The 21804-nt window shown below is 43.4% G+C and overlaps 1 protein-coding gene across 2 annotated transcripts; it reads left to right on the top strand.

The window, feature by feature from the left end:
• Positions 1-678: 678 nt before the first annotated feature.
• On the top strand, positions 679-21185 carry prcp (prolylcarboxypeptidase (angiotensinase C)). 2 transcript variants are annotated; one of them, XM_083773607.1, is made up of 9 exons: positions 679-1013; positions 8832-8972; positions 9760-9861; positions 10820-11001; positions 11926-12083; positions 13047-13219; positions 17937-18104; positions 18662-18849; positions 20061-21185. In XM_083773607.1, exons 1-9 carry the CDS (start codon positions 792-794, stop codon positions 20320-20322), a joined length of 1596 nt encoding a protein of 531 aa, XP_083629733.1. In that variant the 5' UTR covers positions 679-791; the 3' UTR covers positions 20323-21185. The 2 variants fall into 2 exon arrangements, with proteins under 2 accessions (XP_083629733.1, XP_083629734.1); XM_083773608.1 differs by lacking the exons at positions 679-1013; positions 8832-8972 and adding an exon at positions 9539-9562.
• Positions 21186-21804: the final 619 nt, after the last annotated feature.

The following is a 21804-nucleotide window of genomic DNA, read 5'->3' as shown; positions in this document are numbered from 1 at the left end:
AGGGACCTCCATACAATTGTTCACATTTATTTTGAAAATATCAGAGCTCAGTGGTATGAGCTGGCGGTAGGGCTATCCAGGCCGCCGCCCCGGTGGTTCAGAGTCAGACACCGCCCGCACCGTCGCTCAGGGATATAGGTCAGGGAGATAAGTTGCATGCCAAAAATGTGGCTTTGATATCAATGATATGAATCTTTATTCTTTACACAAAGAAAATATGGGGCGCCAATGAGGTTCCGTCGTCCTTTGCGAGACTGTTTACAAATCCTCTCCCATCTGCCACATGTCTGAATGCTCTGATTCTGACTGTCTGTTCCAAAATAATCCATCCAAGCGACCCGGGTCATCATCCTGATAAGGTGCAGACGCGGGCTACACAATAAAACACACGGATTGCCAATTTGCCATGCATGGCCCATTATAGTGTGACGTTAAAATGCACACTGCTCGTGAGTCGTGTACAGATCTATACTTTACTTGACACACCTCTTTAGTTTTGCTGACAAGCGCGTCTGGCTTCTGCCTCATTTCATAGTTTCCGTCTCGGGAAAATAGCCGATCTGCAAACTCACAGCGTGTCGTGGACGTGACATGATGTGAGCTTGCAGATCATCGGCTATTTTTTAAGCGACACGATCGCACGACGAAGTAAACACAGGGGCTTCCTCTTTCCTTCTGTCTGTCTGTCTAGTTAGTAGACTCTAGTCTACTGTACTACTCTGCAGCCAGTTCGGGGAAAACATGCCCGTTGTACCTTCAGTAATAACATTGTTACTACAGCGGCAGCAGAGATGAAGTGTGCATTATTTAGTGGTAGGCCTACTGTTGTGTGTTTGGAAAGAGTCCTCGTGGGCATTTTAATGTTATTGTGTCTCAACCGCGTCCACGTGTTTGCTCTTAAATCACAACTGTTCACCCGGCGTGCAGCGAATCTACACCAACAACACCACCACCACCACTCAACCCAGAGGAACACCACCATCAGCTATGAAACACATTACTTTGACCAAAAGGTGAGTTTATAAACTTCATCCACCTTGACTGCACAATTGCCAGAATGTTTTAAACGGCTGTAAACTGACACAGTCATGTGCTTTCGTTTCCATTCTTTCAATATCCCCTGTTGTTTGCCTACTTTTTTATGAGCTGTTCTGTTTGTGACGCTCTAACAATAACCGCTTGCTCTTTCTTTAATTTTCAATGTACATAAACCCTTTCACAGTTTGTACCGCTTGTTGACAATAGGCTTCCTATAGTGACGGGAAATCCATCTCATCAGGCAACTGGTTCAGTTCCTTTTCAGCAACATCATTCTTTCTGGCTGTCTGCCTAAAAATATCTCCAGGGTCCAGTGAGTTTGAAAACACAGACCCTCGGGGGTAGAGACTACTTTCTTTCAGCAGTTTTTGTATAAGATTACTTCTGTGATGTCCTGAGTTATTGTTTATTGTGTTAACTTGGCACTGGCAGTGACATGTGGACTTGACTCATATAGTCACGAGGCAACAGTGTTTGTCCTTGACTCATGCACTCACAAGACTGTCATACACTTTCTTATAACTGAATTCAGCTGGCTCCATCCTGGGGTGTAAATGTAGGCCTATATGTTTTATTATAGTCTTTATTTTCCCCGGTAAGACAGTTTGTTTAATGCCGCAGTGGCTGAGGGGACAATTAAAAATTCCTGCTAAAATAAACCTTTTCCCACTTCAAGGTTCCGTATCCAGATGGCGTGAGTTTGAAGTAGCGACACAGGGGGGAAGTTAATAACCAATTATAATAATTATAATTGCTCTTTGTTCAACACCTGTGAAATCATTTTGCAACCCACATTTCCTGACCCAGTGATTATTGTCTCCTCCAGGCCGGAGGCATGGGGAGAGAGTATGTTTTGCACTCCGTCTGTGTGTGCACGTGTGTGTCCATCCGTCTGTTACCAGCTAATCTCCGGCACCGTTAACCTAGTCGATGTCAAACGATGAACCTCTGCCCCAAATTTTCCAGAACGTCCTGTTATAGCACCACCAGGAGGCCGACCTTTGCTATTACTCCTCGAGATTCTGTCCAAAAATCCCACAAATCATTACACAGTATCTCTATAGTCATGTGTCCAAGACGGATCTGTCCGATATTTCATATTCCATCCTAATTGGCTAACATTGGCTTTCAAAGTTTGCAGGATTGCCCCTTTTTGAACAAAAAGCCTCAAATCATGAACGCAGCGTGCAATTTATGTGAAATCTTCCACAGACTTTCCTACTAGACTGAGGAATATATCCCAACCTTTTCATGTGGGCCTGTTATAGTGCCACCAACAGGTGGATTTTTGCAAAACACATTTTTGGAACAAAATGCCTCAAATCACCGTTGCATTCCCTATTGCCATCCAAGGCATAAGAAGAAATAAAAATATATTCATGTTGCATTGCATCAAAGTGACTCAGCTCTTGTTGCAGTGGGCTATAGCCTGAACATTATGCTGTACATGTTGAAGCAATCAATCACATGTTGCTATCACGCACTGCATGTTAGCCTACATAACATATACATTGAAGTGACACACTAATCCAGATCAAGTTACCATGGGGATTGGGGAAGCAGTTAGGGGGTCAGTCTCCTCCTCAAGGGGGTTGAACCAGTGACCTCTCTGCTATGGGATAACCCCTTCAACCACTAACCACTTAAAATAGGATCTACAAGCTCACAACGTGTCACATGGCATCTGGTTGTAAGCTTGTAGATCTGCTATTTTTGCTGCAAATGATATGCCAAAAATAGTGGTAATCTTCCTTGCCACAAACCAATCACAACTAATGATACTCTTCACATTTTATTTTTCATTGATGTTTTTATTGACAAAAATGTATACATTACCTGAATGAACATACACATATCTCTCACAAGGATTTCCGAAGCTTTTTTTTTGCTTTGGTCCACAATGAGAACATTAGTGATCACATGAGGTCAGTATTCTGTTGTGATGATGTTTTACAATGTTCCATCTGGAAATATGATTTTCCAAACCCCACATGATGAGAGGTCGGTAATGTTTTTGGCGCAGCTTCTGATGCACGACTCGCCCTAATGTTTCCTTTCATGTAGAACATATTTACAAATTTAACGAGAGGATTGTCTGAGCACAGAAAGACTTTTTGAAAACACATGATATATTTTCCCATAGTGCAGAAGTGCTGTCTGTGCAGAATTGCAGATGTGCTTACTGGTTACTGTTATGATTCTATTCTAAGTACTTGGACCCTCGTCTGGTTCTGGTGTGTGACGACCTTTGGCATTTCCATGGGCAAGACGGACAGACCGGCCCGGGAGAAGAGATTAACATGACACGAAGACTTGGTCACATTAATTCATTCACATAGTTTATTATACATACAGAATCATATATAGCCCTGGATCTCCGTGTCCTGATGACGTGCCACTGAGACATAACAATAACAACAGCTAGCAGCAAGCCGACCTTGCTCTATGAGCTGTCTCCAGTGGCTGATAGACAGTCAGTCTATTACCCTCCAGGCGTACACAATACATCTCAAGTACACTGCATATTAACGTACAAGTACCTGTTATCAGTACACAGCATGTTGTATATCACAACAGTTACTTTTTTAGGTTTAAATATTATTGATGACCTGTAATTCATGCATTTGTCCAGTTTTGGTCATGGAGACAATGATCTCCACCATATCCCACCACCACCCACACTATCCTGTCTAGTCTGGCAAGATGTCAAGAAGATTTATACTGCCATTTCCTTGTCTTCCTTCCCATATGGCCATTGTCTTGTCTGGGTGTTTGACCCAAGCTCATTAAAACAGCCAACCACTCACTTACACCACTCCCTTACGGAGCTATGTGTGTGGGTGGCTGGCTGGCTGCCTGGGTCTGAGCACGAAAACAGCATGGTTGTTTTTCACCTCCTGTGCGCAACCTAACACACACACAAACACACCCACATATTAACTGTATATGTGATGATTTCGGGTGTGCCAGTACAGTACAGTGACGGTACAGTACAGTAGAGGGACCCCACACGGTAACTCTGTCATTTCTCAACTACTCACTTCACAAGGGTGTGATTTGTTTTCTTTTAAACAGTCTCACACCGACCATAGTTGCAACTGTGCTTGGTATGCTTTTTTTGCAAATATATTTGCTATTTCTAAAATAGCCGATCCACAAGCTCGCAACATTACGAACTGTAGATCGACTACTGTATTTTTCATGAACATTGATTTGCTGTTTTAACAGATGGATTTTCATATCATGGAATTTGATGTATTGGCCAAAAAAGAGATAGAGATATAATTGTTGTGTCGAGTTGCTTACATACTGTGCATCCCATTAAAAGTAAATCAAAATGTGTGAAAGTGGAAGGCTTAAAACAAAAAAAATAAGACGAAAGAAGAAATTAAAACCCTTCAGAATAGAAAATCTCTGACTCTGGTTGTTGTCACAGATTCTGTGGTCTAGGCTGGGTGTGAAAAGAAGTACAAGTGATTTAACAGTAGTTCAGAGGAAATCCTCTTGATTGCTTCCAGACAATGAATGGAAGTTTAGCTTTTGCATCCTTTTGGCAAACTGTCCTATAGATAGTTCACTGGCTCTCAAAGTGGGGTCAGGGACCCCCCAGGGGTCCTTGAGGGCGTTCCAGGGGGTCCTACTCCCCAGCAAAACGGGGAACACTTTAAAAACTCACCTATTTTACTTTCCATCTATTCTGTGATTCTATTTTGTCGATCTGATATTTCCAAAAAATCTTGACACATCTTCTGTCATGGTGCCACAAAATCTTTTCAAATGGCTGTGGCTATCAATTTGACATGAACATCTTTGAGAAACAGTGCTATAGTTGTCTCCACCAGGCCGAAGGCATGTGGGGAGAGTATGTTTTGCACTCCGTCCGTCCGCGTGTGTGTCCGTGTGTCCGTGAACAGCTAATCTCGGCCACCGTTAACCCGGTCGATGCCATATTTTGCACACACACTCCCTGGATGCCAACCATGAACCTCTGCCCCAAACTTTCCAGAACGGCCTGTTATAGCGCCACCAGGAGGCCGCTTTGTGCAAAACAAGTTTTTCGATGCCATATTTTGCACACACACTCCCTGGATGCCAACCATGAACCTCTGCCCCAAACTTTCCAAAACGGCCTGTTATAGCGCCACCAGGAGGCCGCTTTGTGCAAAACAAGTTTTTGCACAGTACACCTACAGATTTTGTCCAAACATCACGCAAATTGGTACACAGTCTCTCTAGAGCCATTCAACGAAACGGGTCTTTCAGATTTATCAGACTCCATCCTGATTGGTTAAGATTGGCGAAGAAATCGCGTGATTTCCGTGAAATTGTGCACCCACATTCCCACTAGGCCGAGGACAAAATGCCACATGAACAATTTCAACTCAGCCTCAAGGTGGCGCTATAACTGGCCGAAAAGTGTTTTTACCTCTAACTGCACGGATCTGTGGATAACCTGGTGGAGACCTGTGCCCGGAAGGGCACTTTTTCTAGTTTACTATGTTTTGTTCTTTGCTTGTTTCCCATAGGACTTAATTGGTTGTAGCCATAGACTGTAAAAATATGGACAAAGCGTTCCCCGGGTCTAACATGAACGTAAAATGAAGCCTGTCAGTCCTTGTATTGTAAGTCGCCATCTTTCTAGATCCGTTTGGGCCCAGCTGGCCCATTGGCTGGCCCAGACAACGAGGCGGGACTTCCCCCCTTCTTCTTCGTTGGTTTTTATTTTGAGTGGGTGGGGAATCCCGATCATAGACTGTAACGGTAGCCACGCCCCTCAGAACATACGCGACTTTATGGTCATTTTTTTAATAAATGGGACCATCATTTTCCAAAAAGAATATTATAACATTAGAAATGAGACTTTAAACTAGTGACTGGAAACAGAAAGTATTCATGACCATGTTTATTAAGGTAATACATTCTAGGTGAAGTTGGGCCCAAATACATGGACTTCTATGGGGCTATGGGTTTTTTGGGGCCCAATGCGCCACAACAGGCCATTATATGAACTTTCAGGAAATCCCGATTTCCATAGTGGCTTCACAAAATATCTGTCTGACTGCCCCCCTGGTTGTAGCATGGATGCAGTATAACAGGCTACAGCAGATGTGCTGTGGATTTGATTTTAGTTTGTAAACCATGATTCATGTTATACCTGCAATGGCCACAAGGAGGCACTATATAGCAGGCTATATGATATTATTCATTATTCAAATTATAAAACCAGTCTAAGATGTTGTGATGCACATTCTGATATTGTGGTATAGTGGCTAATATACGATATTGTGCATAGCCTATTAATGGTACGGTAGTGTAACTTCTATGTTAAAATTGCAGTTTGGTTTTGGTTTCAAAAAGAAAATAATTCTTTCATTAAAAAAAAAACGACTTTGTAGCTTTAAAAAAAGTCTTTACTTAACAAAATTACATACATTTTATAGACAGTTATTAAACTCATTGTTTTTGCCCAAGGTAGCAAAACATAACATCCTGTAATAGCAAAGTGTCACAACTTATGCTGATTGCGTCAGGACAGAGAGCCAATACAGTTCAACAGAGGAATATTGTTATTTAACATTTTGCTGGGTTTTGACTCCACCACACACTATTCCAAATTTGGACCACGAAACAAAACCAGTAAAGAACCACTGCTCTAAACCCTATGCTCCCCCGAGTACCCCCACCCACACCCAATGCCCCCCTCACACTTAAACCCAGTGCCAAAGCTCTAAAGTGGAGAAGGATGAATGAGCACATTCAGGCCCCAGAATCTTTTAGCTGTCATTGGCTCATAAAACTGCTGGCTCCCTTTTGTATCCTCCTGTGAAGGGAGAGTAAGCAAGAAGGGGGCTGAGGAGGGGAGGGAAAAAGGCCCCACAAAAAAACATTTTGTATTAAAACGCTGGATCCATTTCAAGGCTTGGACATGTTCTCCGGGGCTCGCAGCAGCCTCGCAGGGCAGAGCCTGCTCTGTGGAGCTAGTATCTGTTTCCTCTATGCCCGCCCTGTTCAAAGCAGTATGGATCAAGTGCCGTTTGAAAATGGCAAGAATCCCTGAGGCCGGATCAAAAGGACACCTCAGAACTCTTCTGATGTGGAACTAATGTGGCATCTCTTAGACTGGCTCCAGAGTTTTATACAAATTGAGGCTAATTACCCCTAGTATCCAACTCCTGGGGTTTGGCTTCCCTCTGCCGGAGGCTTGGCTCTGGGCCAGGTACCTACTCATCACACCCAGGTCACAGGAGTGCTGTGAAGTGGATTAGATCGTCTTCCAAAGTATAGGCTAGTCAAGATTCTGTCTTTGTCTCGTTAACCTTAATTAGCTTTTTTGCCCATTTTCATTAACAATTTATGTTTTGGTATTTTTCCCATGTGTGGTTTTATAATTTATGAATATTGTCATTTTTGCTGAGAAGCGTGCAAACTATTTAAATGCTCAGTTCTCTTCCTGTTATTGTGGTTATCTATATTCGTATGCTGCCACTGGGTTGCTGCAGCAACTCAGTTTCTTTATTTACTATTGCCCCTGCGGGATCAATAAAGTGTCTTCTCTGTGAAAATGAGATGGGTGAGCTGGTGCTCTTGGGCAACTTTGTAAACTTGTAACTCTTGCATACTGTAAACCCGCCGTTGTAAAATAAGTATTCACATTTTCGACTTAAAAGCTGCACTCTGTAACTTTCATGTGCTACCCCAGATTTTAACCCCTGTTCTCCTGTGCAAGTGCTGCATTTCTTACACTGAACTAATAATAGAGCCTAGCTGAAAATCTTGATCTGCCACTCGTAACTAGGTCGTGTCAAACCAGTGAAATAATCTCAAGCAAGGTCTCAATAGAAGAGCAGAGAGACCACATACATCCACCCCAATTGTATAATTTGTTACATTTGATTAACATACTCTACCATACAGAATGATACATTTTATTCTCTAAAAAAGTTACATAGTACAACTATTCTAAAAGTAGCAATAAAAAATGCTGTTTTGGTTTTATATTATTTTATGCTTTTTTGTTGTATGCTCTGATTTGTAGTTTTTCTGTGTTTTTAACCTTGATGTCTTGTGTAATGTGTATACAATTTTCATGGCGGCGTCATGGTGGAACTTCCCCCTGTTTTGAGCGCCTTGCTACATTTACATAGTTAACGTCTACATAAACGTTCAGATTTCAAATATTAAGTGCTCACTGCTCACCCTCGGGGCCACGGATGTTCGAATTGTGCACGTATGGGTATTAGTACTCGTGCATTATGTGTTGTTCAATAAAAAAGCATTTTCGCCGGCCAAAATGGGTACGTTTCGAAATGCAGCACACCGGGAATGTCTGGCGCATTCGCCATATTAGTTTGTATTGGCAGTGCGCTCAGTTTGACTATTATCCGAATGCACCCAAAATATCAGACTGTAATACACTGTAATACACCTCCCAATCGTTTAAATGTCAGACTGTAATACACCTCCCAATCGTTTAAATATAAGACTGTAATACACCTCCCAATCGTTTAAATATCAGACTGTAATACACCTCCCAATCGTTTAACAAAGGCTAAACTTCCATTCATTGTCTGGAAGCAATCAAGAGGATTTCCTTTGAACTATGAAAGCATATGGCGAAAAAAATGTTTTTCATTGAACAATACGGAATGCACGAGTGCACTGCTAATACCCGCCCGTGCAAAATTCTCTGTGGTACAGTAAACAATTTGTTTTACTTAAGTACAGTACTTGACTAAATGTACTTGGTTACCTTCCACTACTGCAAATACACTACTGGCTTTCTGCTGTCCCAGATCGATCACTTTGGGTTCTTGGAGGACGGCACTTTCAAGCAGCGATACCTTGTTGCTGACCAGCACTGGCATCGAGAAGGAGCTCCCATCCTGTTCTACACCGGCAACGAAGGGGACATCACCTGGTTCTGCAACAACACGGTAGGGGACATCACCTGGTTCTGCAACAACACGGTAGGGGACATCACCTGGTTCTGCAACAACACGGTAGGGGACATCACCTGGTTCTGCAACAACACGGTAGGGGACATCACCTGGTTCTGCAACAACACGGTAGGGGGGAGGGGACATCACCTGGTTCTGCAACAACACGGTAGGGGGGAGGGGACATCACCTGGTTCTGCAACAACACGGTAGGGGGTAGGGGACATCACCTGGTTCTGCAACAACACGGTAGGGGGTAGGGGACATCACCTGGTTCTGCAACAACACGGTAGGGGGTAGGGGACATCACCTGGTTCTGCAACAACACGGTAGGGGGTAGGGGACATCACCTGGTTCTGCAACAACACGGTAGGGACATCACCTGGTTCTGCAACAACACGGTAGGGAACATCACCTGGTTCTGCAACAACACGGTAGGGAACATCACCTGGTTCTGCAACAACACGGTAGGGGGGAGGGGACATCACCTGGTTCTGCAACAACACGGTAGGGGGGAGGGGACATCACCTGGTTCTGCAACAACACGGTAGGGGGGAGGGGACATCACCTGGTTCTGCAACAACACGGTAGGGGGGAGATATTTGTTACTGCACATACTTCTATAGGCTGCGTCTCCTACTGGAAACTGCCGGTGTGTAATTGATAGAAAATAAGTCATTTTGCGGTGAACTATCCCTTTTAGTGGTTTAAACATTGTGCCGTGAAAGCATTGCATTTTATTCCACACGTGTCTATTCTGACTATACGCTTTGTGTGTTTCCAGGGTTTCATGTGGGACGTTGCAGAGGAGTTGGGTGCCATGCTGGTTTTTGCGGAACATCGTTATTACGGAGAATCCATGCCGTTTGGAGAGCAGTCTTACAGCGTACGTGAACATCCACACAATCATTTGACAGGCCGTTTTGTCATGTATGGTAATAATACACTTGACGGTGTAATACACCACGTCTCTGTCTGTACATGTGTACGACTTCCTATTTGACACACGCGTTCCACACTGCACAGTGCAGTGCTCGCTCGGTGTCGAGTCGGTCGGACCCATGGTTGGCCACAAAAGGCCTCTGCCTGGGCTCTGGATAGGGCCCCTGCCCATGGCCCATATATGGTAGCCTGGCCTGTTCTGACATCACACCACTCTGCATAGACTCCATGTTTGGGCATGCCTGACAAAGAACTGGGTGCGTCATGCATTTCCTTTCTTTTAATATTTTTTTATCCCACGATTTTTTCACCTTGCAGTGTCAATTATCTAATGTAATCCTGGGCGCTACACTTCCTCTGCCAGCCTGGGGGGGGGCAGCGGACTGACCTCATGCCTCCTTCTTTGCATGAGGAGTCCAAGCTCCTTTTCACCTGACGGGGGAGAGTTTCCCCAGCTGGAAGTAGCGCGTGGAAGGAACACGTTATTCCGACCAGTTCCTTTCCCCTCCATTGCGTTCCCCGGCTGGCCAGGGGAGGTAGTTTAGAGACCAGGATTACTGCATGTTTTTTGTGTGGGTACCTACCCTAGGGGACACGAGGAGAACATGCAAACTCCATACAGAAAGGCCCTTTTGCCAACCCCACCTAGGGTATGGGCACTGATGACGTGGAGGAGAGAACACGCACCCAGCGCCCACAGTGTCCCACCAGGAATAGAACACATTACCATCTAGCTGTGAGGCGACAGCACTACCACTACCTGTGCCAACGTGCCCCCGTGCATGCATTTCCAACCTGCATCGTTCCAAGTAGGCCAGTGCCCAATAGGCACCGCTCTAGTACCACTACAACTAACCAAAAAGTATAAATCAGGCATTGTTGTGCGCCGTGGTTCCTTGCAGGACACCAAACATCTGAACTACCTGACGTCGGAGCAGGCCCTGGCGGACTTTGCGGTGCTGATTGAAGCGTTGAAGAGCAGCACGCCTGGAGCTCAACTCAGCCCCGTCATCGCTGTGGGAGGGTCCTACGGAGGCATGCTCTCTGCCTGGATGAGAATGAAGTACCCCAATATAGTTGTAGGGTAAGGTGCTTTGATATGATTTATTACAAAACGCAAGAATGTTAAGAAATTACTGGTTAACCCATTAAGACCTGAGGCCGACTCTAATGTCTTCTAAATATTTCTATATCAGTGGTGCAGCTCAAATTCTCAAAACGATTTCAAGTCAAGGACCTCCAAAATGATGTATGTATTTGGCTGCCGATCCCCATCTCAAAATATTTTGTTCCAGGGACCCCCAGAGGCAAAGATTTCCATAAATGTTAACAATGTTTGAATAACCAGTAGTATACATTTTAAATATTTTTTTTTTTAATTTTTAAGTGACACAGATTCGTTTTAATGGGTTAACAACAAATTAAGTGGTTAATAATACATTTTCAAGGATAATACACAATACAGTCCAGGAGCTATTTCCATTGTGGTCCTCAACATAAAACAAAACATGACAAACTAGAAATGGGCTCTCTCTCTCGCCAACTTGCGCCTTGCACACAACTTATTAGCACGCCGCATTTCGCTGTGAGCTTCGTCAGGTGCTATAAGTTGATGATGCAGTAAGTTTTCCGTCTTTGTTCTCTAGAGTGTGCAGTCCCTTCCCTGGAAGGTTTATCTCTCTCTTTGAAGTATATGCCTGCTATCTAGACTTGCACCTCCCACAGGTTTTTTGGATGTGGATGTTTTTTGTCCCCTTTTTTGTATCATATATTCTCTTCTAAATTGCGGATATATAATAGCGGATTGAGTGCTTAAACTTATTTTGATGCAATATGTAATTTAGCTGGGGATCCCCTGGACTCCCTTTCCGGACCTCACTTTACAGTAAAACGTGGGTTACATGTTGTTTAGATTATTTGAAACGACAGGGCATGCAGCTGTCTTTCACGAAAGCATCTAATAAACGTGGAAAGTCAACTCCCCAGCTGTCTCTTCCTATATTCCCAGAGCCCTGGCTGCCTCTGCTCCGATCTGGCAGTTCCCTGGTATGGTGCCATGCGGAGACTTCTATAAAATAGTAACACAAGACTTCGCCCGGAGCGGCTTCGACTGTGCTGTAAATGTCAGGCGGTCATGGGAGGCTATTGATAATGTCTCCTCCAGCGGTGAGTCACAGACGAGTACTGTACCACTTCTGTATGTTATGGTATCTATTGATAATGTGGTGAGTCACAGACGAGTACTGTACCACTTCTGTATGTTATGGTACTGTGTGCCCAAATCTGCTCACACAGATGCAAGGAATTGTTGGGGATCACAAAATAAAGTGGGTGTAGCCATATATCATCACTGCCGGGTGGAAACCTTGTATGTCTAAAACCATTGAAAATGATAATAATAATAACCTGTAGTCGCTCTTGAGTCTTGTTAATACTATCATTTTAGGCAAACATTTTTTAAAAATCTACTTTTGCGGGACACTGTCATATAATAACAAAACATAAATAAAAAAGATATGGAGATATAAGGTTCCTGCCTGACAGCGACAGTATACTAATACTATAATGTGGTATGTGGTTGCTGGGAAAATCTAACTGGGTCTGAATTTAAATCTAGTGCAATATATTTAAGTGAAATATTGTGAGCTAGCTAGCAGTAGTGCCAACCTTAGTTTTTGGCAGGAAACCTGCCTGCTAGTGGCAGAGATGGCACAGTTTTATTTAATTATTACATTTTTATCCCATGATTTGTGTTAGTTACTTAGTTGCTGCGAGAGTGAGGTCACTCCCTCTGCCAACCTGGGGAGAGCAACGAACTGACCTGAATTTATGAGTCCAAGCCGCTTCTTTTCACCTGATAGAAGGGAGTTTCCCCTGTTTGACGTAGCGTGTTATTCAAAACAGTTCCTTTCCCCTCCATCAGGGTTTCAATTTATCCCCTGAGCAAGCAGGCAGGCTCTATTAGCTCAATAGTAAAAATGTCAGCACTTGTGAAGGAAACCAGGTTAAAATCCAGAGTAGTAGAGGAAAGTTACATAGTGCTGCATTAATGGTTTATGCTCATCTTGGTTATCTTGTCTAATCTCATGTTTTGTTATTTAAGTTCATTTTTGTTGTTCTCTTGCAAAGATCGTGGTCTTCAGTGGCTGTCAGAAGAATTTAGTTTATGCTTCCCCCTCAAGAAGAAGGCGGATTCTGTCAACTTCAAAGCCTTTCTTCAGGAAACCTGGGTGGATTTAGCCATGGTGGACTACCCGTACAAAGCCAACTTCCTCCAGCCACTGCCTCGCTGGCCCATCCAGGTAAACCTAAGATATGGCACAAATACCTCCAAATGCAATGTTTTAATTTCCTCATTTCCATTTTATTTCAATGGATAAATTTCCTCAAACTTAATTTGCGGTCAAAATGCTCATGAGCATAGTGATGAAAGAAGTACAGTATCAATGTAAAATGCTTGTGTTCAAAATGTAAATTAAAAGTACAAAGGTATTGGCATCAAAATATACTTTCAGCACAACAATGCGTTGTGAGCTTCTACATTTGCTATTTTAGAAGAATAAAATAGGTTTTAAGTGGTTATTGTATGTTTTGAAATAATCTACCGGTATTCTATATTGGAGAACTTGTACCCAACACATGGCAAGAAACCCAAAGCCACAACAGCTACGTCGCTATTGCAACACCCACAACACCATCTTACACACTACACCCACACACACTCACACGGCAGTGACGTCACACACTTACCTTCGCAGTGTTGCAACGCTATCTCCTCCTATCGCGCCGAACGCCAAAACTCGACACCACCCGCCAAACACTGGCACTGGCACTGCCACCAAAAATGCCTCCCGTCCACACTCACGCCGCCAATGCATTTGTTTACTACAAACATTATCGCCCGAAGCACCCACACCCCCGGAACACTGTTGCCCTTTCACCACGCTAAATTCGCCAGGTCTATGCAAGTGAGCACAAATTACATGTGAGAAAATTCATTCACAAGTCCACAAATGCCATTCAAATGCCATTCAACACACACTACGACTCGCTTACAATTCGCCAACCTGGCAACTACTACCCCGTCTTTTAAGCCACTCCCCTGTGCTGCTCTGATAGTCTCCCTGACAGTCCTGTCCGCAGGAGAATAAAACAAGGAAGGAGAGGAATCTTCGCCTCACGATTTTGCTTATTCCTTCTAAATCACTGTATATAAAATATCGCTTACTCAGCGAATCTCTTAGTTACGTCAACATTGTTCTTCCACAGAACTTGGTTTGTTCCAAACTATTACAATTACACCGTTCGAATTCGCCATTTCGCCTGCCGAGTACTTTTCATTGTGCACACACACACGCACACGCACACACACACACACACAGGAATAGCCGTGCAGCCTATACACTGCGCCAGCGAGACAGGACGTTATAATCTTGAGTTTCATTAAATAACTGTCTTTCTCCGCACGTGCACGTGCGCACACAACAATATTCAACTGAAATGCGTAACGCCAATATTGGGATAATATAGGTAATATGCTACCAATATGTGGGTAGCCTAGAGCCAGGGATTTACCCACGGAATGAATATATATATATATATATATAATCATCTATACCAGGGCTGCCCACACTTTTTTTTACTTCAGAGCTACTTTCAAAACGACCAGCAAAATAAAACTATCATCCCATTGGTTTTTATTTTTGGTATTTGACTTTGCTACTGATGATTGTACGCAACAACAAGTATTGCATTGTGTGTTTGAGCTGACAGGCCCTTTTTGATGTCAATCAATCAAGTCATCTCAGGTCATGTCAAGCGGCAGATGCAAAAATCGTTTTTTATATTAAAATTATATATATTTTTAGGGCCATGTCATGTGGTCTACCTGCAAAGCCTTTGTGATCTATACTGGTAGATCCTGATCTACCTTTTGGGCACCGCTTAACGTCAGATCAGCCGTTTTGTTGGTCAGCGCCAAAAATGCTCCCCGACAGCATAATCGGAGCAAATACCGGGCAGTGTGTATGAGCCATAAAGTGTTGACTACACTACACTAATAAGGACACATAATAATAACTAATAACCCATCCGTTACTACATGTGGAGTCAACTCCCGCAATGTCCTTCTTCCCATAGTGCGCGGCAAGGTAACTCTGGGAAAGGAAATTCTAGTAATCTATATAACTAGTAACTACCTAATCATTGTAGTGGTGTAAAAAGAGTAATATTTTCCTCTGAGACGTAGTGAGTAGAAGTACAAAGTTTTGAAAGATGGAAATGCTCAAGTAAAGTAAAATACAATGAGTAAATGTACTTCCCACCACTGAAATCTGCTCATGCACATTGCAACATTCCTGTTTCTGTCTCCTGTTTGTGTTCATTTAAACGCCTGGCTTAGCATGACGGTCCCTTCTTAATTGACATGATGGTGTCATTGAGAGCGACTGTGTGCTACAAGTGTTTGCTCTGCTCCTCCGCCCTTTTGTTTACAGCAGCCGTGAATTAACCTCATCAATATTCATAAGGATTCCTAGTTTCCTCGAGATTTGAAGTTTTTCTTTAGATAAGGCAGCTACAAGCCCTTTTCTTCTCGCTCGCCAATGGCCCTTTCATTTGCACACTCCTTCAGATCTCTGAGGTGTTCTTTAGAGTCTGGTCACATGGCGAAGTGGAAGTGGGCACATTTTGCCCGGGGCGACCCATGATCGTGACATTGAACAAAGGTTCACAGCGCTCAGTTGAATGGTGTGGTAACCGGCAGTTGGCTAAACACTTCCTCGGGCAGGAACATTAGCCAATTATTTTTGGTAATTTGGCAAACAGAACACACCTAAGCTGTCTTCCACTTTTATTTTATTTTATTGTTGCTGTGAACATTACAAACATCTTTTGTTCTTCTTTGAAAGGCACTTGTGACAGTACAGCGGCTGTTTTGAGAAGCATCTGACTTGGGCGCAGTGTGTGTACTTGCAGTCGCCTGGACGCGTCAGCGTCACGTGCATAAACCAAGTCCTGCTATTGACCCTAAACTCTCAGTGTAGTGCTTGAACACCCCTCTGCGGTGCCCCACAATCCAGCCTCACGACAAAAACTGTTTACTGTCGCCATAGACTGTTTTTCTGGCTAATTCATCCACTCTATACATCTGCCACTGACTTAACAATATACCAGTGGACGCCTTGAGCTGTGGGGTGTCTCTTGGTGCAACACGTTTGGCAAGATGAACACTAAATGGCCATTTTGAGGCTCTGCCCATTTAATGTATGCGACCCCTATGGGTGGTTTAAGCGGTTTAGGCAGTGGGCGCAAAAGAGGAGCTTTTTTTTAATGACAAAGCTAATGTGATTATGTGAGTGACTGTGAGAACGCAGTATTGAGGGCTTAGAGGAGAGAAATCTGTTGGCATAGATGAATGTTTAAGCCTTAATCCTATCTGAAAAGTAGGGAGAGAAGATGCTTTGGAGCAATTGTACTTTTTTCTTCTCCTTTTCACGGTATAAATCTTTTAGTTGGACACGTCTGTGGCTTTCCTCATCCATCGACCACCAACTCCTCCCCGGCCCCTAGACAAAAGCCCCAGTGACAGACTCCGCTCCAGAACAGCTCCAACCTCCGAAACAAGCAAGCCCAGTTTCTGTGCCTCACAAAGAGTGTGGCCGCGGCCAACTCTGTCGCTGCTACCATAACGACAAGCAAGGCCATGTAGCTACAGTGCGAACAAATACAAGCTGAAACTGTCAATTTTAATATAAACACATAGTTTTCACATGGGGATAACGAAGCCTCGTCGGATTTGCGCTGCATGTTTGAAGATTGAGTATTATTGTTGTTTTGTGTGTTTTCATGCAGGAAAATAAGTGTAGATGGGATATATTTCCCCTGATGCCAAGTTTAGACCAATACATTTAAGTCTGGTCTACTTTTCGTTCTAGTGAATTGCAGATGCAAATCAGGCACCACCACTTTCTGTGTAGAAGAAAAAACACCCTGTGGGCCACAGTAGGAGCCTTGTAAACAGCTCAGATCTAAGAGAAACTGCCTTTGTGTTTGTCTGTTTTTCACTCTGATGCTGCATTACAAGTATTATACCTCTTCTGACTTTCCGTCACTTTTTTTCCCCTTTTCTTTTTTTTGCATTATATAAATGTATACTGTCTTCAGCAGGTGAAACATTCTACATTCTCAACCTTTTTTATTGCAAGGACCCCAGTTTGATATGCATTAGATTAGACCACTATGCTCTGGTGCCCCAATCTACACTGCTTCCTAAATATCACCATATCAGGACCCTCTGGGACCTCCACAAGGACCTCCGGGGGTCCACTGGATTGGTGTTGGTTCAAATCCCATCCTCGACGATGACAGTCGACAGCTTAACTGTAGAACACTACAAGCCACTCTGAATCGCAGATTGAGCATTATTTCAGGGTTAGAAGCAGAACTGGCACTGCACAAATGAGGTGGTCAAGGGCTGGCAATGGACGACTCACGCATAGTTTTTTAGATAATTTAAATTATTTTTGCATAATTGTTATAATCGTCGATTTGTTTTGCATCACTTTGTGACACGTAAGCTTTTTGTAATTATTAAATATGTCAGTAATTTCTTAGTATATTTAATTATTTTGTCATGTCTGTGTCTCCCCTGTGCAGTTTTTGATGGGCCTTAAATGCAATCTGAAATTAATTGTTTTATTCATATGTTGTCCAATATTCAACGTTAATTAAATTAATTAAATCTAATTAAATCGTCAATCACAATTATTTGTAAGACAATTAATCGTCAACATAAATTGGTAATCATGACAGCCCTAGTCTTGAGAGATTAGTTTTCACCAACCTAACCAAGATTTGTAATTGTATCAATCTCTTGTTGATCTGCAAGCTTACAATGATGCGTTGTGAGCCTGTAAATGTACTATTATTCACTTTTGTAGGTTAAAACTATGAACAATTGACAATGAACACAATCTTACCTTGTTGCTGTGTATTGTTTTATTGTGTCCTATGGCCAAGGTGGTCTGCAAGTACCTCAGTTTCCAGTCGACCGTATCTGACTACCAGCTTCTGCATGGCATCTCCCAAGCAGTCAAAGTGTACTACAACTACACAGGAAACACTCCGTGTCTCAACACCTCCCAGACGGCCACTGGAAACCTGGGCATCCTCGGCTGGAATTACCAGGTATCAGCATGAGAATATAAATGCAACTATTAATCGAACTAATCGAAAACAAGCAAAACTATTTTGACTAGAGACACTATTGCACGATGAAGTCTAAACCAAGCTGTAGTTGTCCCAGAGATGGGTATTTTGTCATATTTTATATTATTGTATATTTTTCTGAAAATGTGACAAACGTAACGGTTAACTACTCCTAAAAGAATCTGCAGAAGCGCACATGGTATTTTACCTGTTCTCATTGCATCATGTGTTTAGTGTGTTTTTATGCAACTTGTACAGGGACATATTTCATGTTTAATATGGACATTTCATGGACATTTAAGAAGATGGCAGCCATTTGCTGCAAGGACATTATTCATGACATTTATAATTCATTGTGTTAAAATATATTTGTTTTGTTTTGCAGTTTTTCACATGGTCTCTTGGGTATAAATAAATAGCCCTCGTGATATCAGTGGGAGTGTGGTCTTATTCTGCCTCAGATGAAGACGGTTTAAGAGCGCTTACACAGGCTTCACCTTTCAGAATGAATGTTAAGTGGAGTCTGTTCTCCCCAGGCGTGCACAGAGATGGTGATGCCCATGTGTACCGATGGCAAACAGGACATGTTCGAGCCTCAGGACTGGAACTTCCAGGCCTTCTCAGATGAATGTCACACCATGTTTGGAGTGCGGCCACGGGCTGAATGGTCACGCACCGTCTACGGAGGAAAGGACATCGCCTCGCACAGCAACATAATCTTCAGGTCAGTGATATACGGGAACATGGCACAAGTTTGTCTGAACTAGAAAGATGTGTGCTCTGCATGGTTTAGTGACGAGTACATTCTTCCATGTCCATTATTTGGGAAAATGATACCATCTGCCTAGCATCATCGGTTTAAAGTCCGCTTTCCAGGCACCGCTGGGTTGGACTTGACTCTCGATATGGCTTTCTTCCACTGGGAACGGTTCATGGCCACCTCCTGATCGATGTCGAGTGCTTTCATGTCAGCCAACACGGTTGCCTGCCAGGTCTTCTTAGGCCGGCCACTGGCTCTTGTCCCCTCTAAGTTAATTGACATTACTTTCTTCACCTATCGTTTTCTTCCTTCCTTACTACGTGTCTGTAGTCTGTACCATCGCAGTCTGCCTCTCCTCACCACATCCACTATGGCCTCCACTCCCATCCGCTCTCAGCTCTGCATTGGTCTTTCTGTCCTTCAGCGACATACCACACATCCATCTGATCATCCTCATCTCTGCTCTGTTAAGATTCTCTTGATGCTCCACCTTCAGGGCCCATGTCTCACTTCCATATGTCATGCAGCTTCTGACGCAGGCAGAGTACACTTGCCCTTTCATCTTATGGGATGGGGCCTTGGATGTTTAAAATGGCATGAGTTCCCTGAACTTCTTCGAACCACTTTGCACCCTTCACTGCTAGGTCCACCCCCCATCAGCGTTCAGCATGTCCCCTAGCCTAGGTAGCAGAAACTGTCCACCATCGCATACGTCTCCCCGTCCATTACAAGCCCTTCTTGCTTGGCTGCATCTGCTTGTGGGATGTCTCCCCTGCACCGCTTGCACTGGAATCATGTCTCATTGCCGCTTGCAGGCTGCCTTTTACTCCAATGCATCTCCGATGGACCCATTTGTAAGGAGAGAGTAAGCCTGTACTGCCTTCCCACAGACTCCACATGCCCATGCTCCTGACTACGGTATCACTCCCAGGCCAGCACAGCCAACCATGACCTTTGACTTCTCCGCATTCACCTTCAACCAAACTGCATCTCATCCACCTCAACCTGTGTCCTCACTCTCCTTTCCAATACCCTCTCTAGCACTTTCATTCCATCGATCTTATCAATTTGTGACAGTGATAATCATTAACTCTTACAGTTAATGTTACTTTTGTTCTGTATAAACATGTAGGTAATCTCATATTCAGTCTCGTCTGCTGGTGTTTCTGTTTCAGTAATGGCGGCCTCGATCCGTGGTCAAGCGGCGGAGTGACACGAAACATTTCGGACTCTCTGATCGCCATTGTGATCCCTGACGGAGCCCACCACTTGGACCTCCGCTACAACAACAACTACGACCCACCCTCCGTCCTGGAAGCACGGGCTCTGGAGGTGAAACTCTTTAAGGAATGGATCAGGCAGGCTAGGAAAAAACACCCTGAAACACGTCATTCAAAAAACATAGGAAACAGGGCAACTCGTGTAAATATAGGTTAAGGTTAATGGTTAAGTGCTGAGGACTAATTTGTAAACATTTTGAAAGGCTCAAATCGTACAATCATTTGAAAAAGGGAAATTCTTTAAATATTTTACTGTTTTAATTATTTGACTATTCAGAAGTATTTTCTTTTACACCAAAACAAATCTCTTTTATGATACATTTAGCTGGGACTTTTTTGAACCTTTTTTAAATAAAGATATGGATTGCTTGACATGATGCTCTTTGCTAACTGCCAAAGATTATTCGTAATAATGCCTTTTGGGGATGATTGCTGTTTTTTAACTGTTTGAAAGGTCACCTTTTGTACATCATTCAGTAAAGTTATGTCGCCAAAATATGAACTTTGTTCTGCATTAATTGTTTGATAATGTAATACCAAAAAAACTTAGCAACTCTTTCCCTACATATTGTCCAGAGCTTTGTGTCAAACAGGATCTATTATGCTGCCCAAGGCCTGTGTAGTCTTTCTAATTAGACTACTACACACCTACCTCTACTGCACCAGGCATATTAGTACTAGCATGAGTTAGCCACAGACCATGAAGAACAATGCTTATTCAGACCTCTGCTGAGCTGCAATGTGTGACTGTGTCGCAGTTGTGAGATTGTAGATCAGAAACTTTAGGCATGCAACACTATAAATAAAGTATAAATCAACCTTAAAACAGTTTTGCCTCTGAACTAGGCTTTGGAGGACAATGCAGTGTTGTCTTGGCGGTTCAACAACAGCACACTTCCAATGACCAGACTTAATGTCTCACTTCATCCAGTTATAAACAAAAATGGCACTGTTGCTAGCTAAAAGATAAATGTAACAGTTAAAGAAATTGTGAATAACATGTAAAATCCAATTTAACACAAAAAATGCTGGAAACGTATCCATACGCTTTATTAATATCGAACGCCGTACGCGCGAAGCGTATGTATACGTTTTATACGTTTTTTTATTGCTTACTGTACATCAACGTCCTATGCTCCAGGACACCGAGGAAAATAACAGCGATCGTCTCCAGGAAGCTCCAATATGTGATCCGGGAGTAAAAAGCCCCTCCCTCCTGAAAAGAGGTCTGTCTGTGGCGAAGACGCTCCCTCCTCCAATGCCTCCATTACACGTATGGGTCTGCACGGCAACGGCATAGACCAACGCAGATGTCAGGGCATCTAAAATGGAGTTACCCATCTAGTAGTAGTCTAGTGTCTGTGAATACACTCGATTCCCCCTCCCCTCCTGTTTCTACATGGTTTCTCCCGAGGAATCTTTGTGGGGGGAGTCTGAGTCTCTTCTGCCCGGATCGCATTGCAGTTTGAGTTCCCTGGCCCCAGGCCACACTGCGCCTTGTAATCGCCTTGCACCGCTCTCTCATTCTCGGAAAAAGATATAACGCAGTCGTGTCGATTTGCCCTCTGCCAGTATATAAACCAAGAATAATCTTCAACGATCGCCATTTCATAACGTTTTCAACACGCACACGGCACAC

The sequence above is a fragment of the Protomyctophum parallelum genome, assembly GCF_964188405.1.
Source record: "Protomyctophum parallelum genome assembly, chromosome: 9".
Classification (NCBI taxonomy): domain Eukaryota; kingdom Metazoa; phylum Chordata; class Actinopteri; order Myctophiformes; family Myctophidae; genus Protomyctophum; species Protomyctophum parallelum.
The sequence above is the reverse complement of the archived record's forward strand: the minus strand, read 5'-3'. Positions and strand labels throughout refer to the sequence as shown.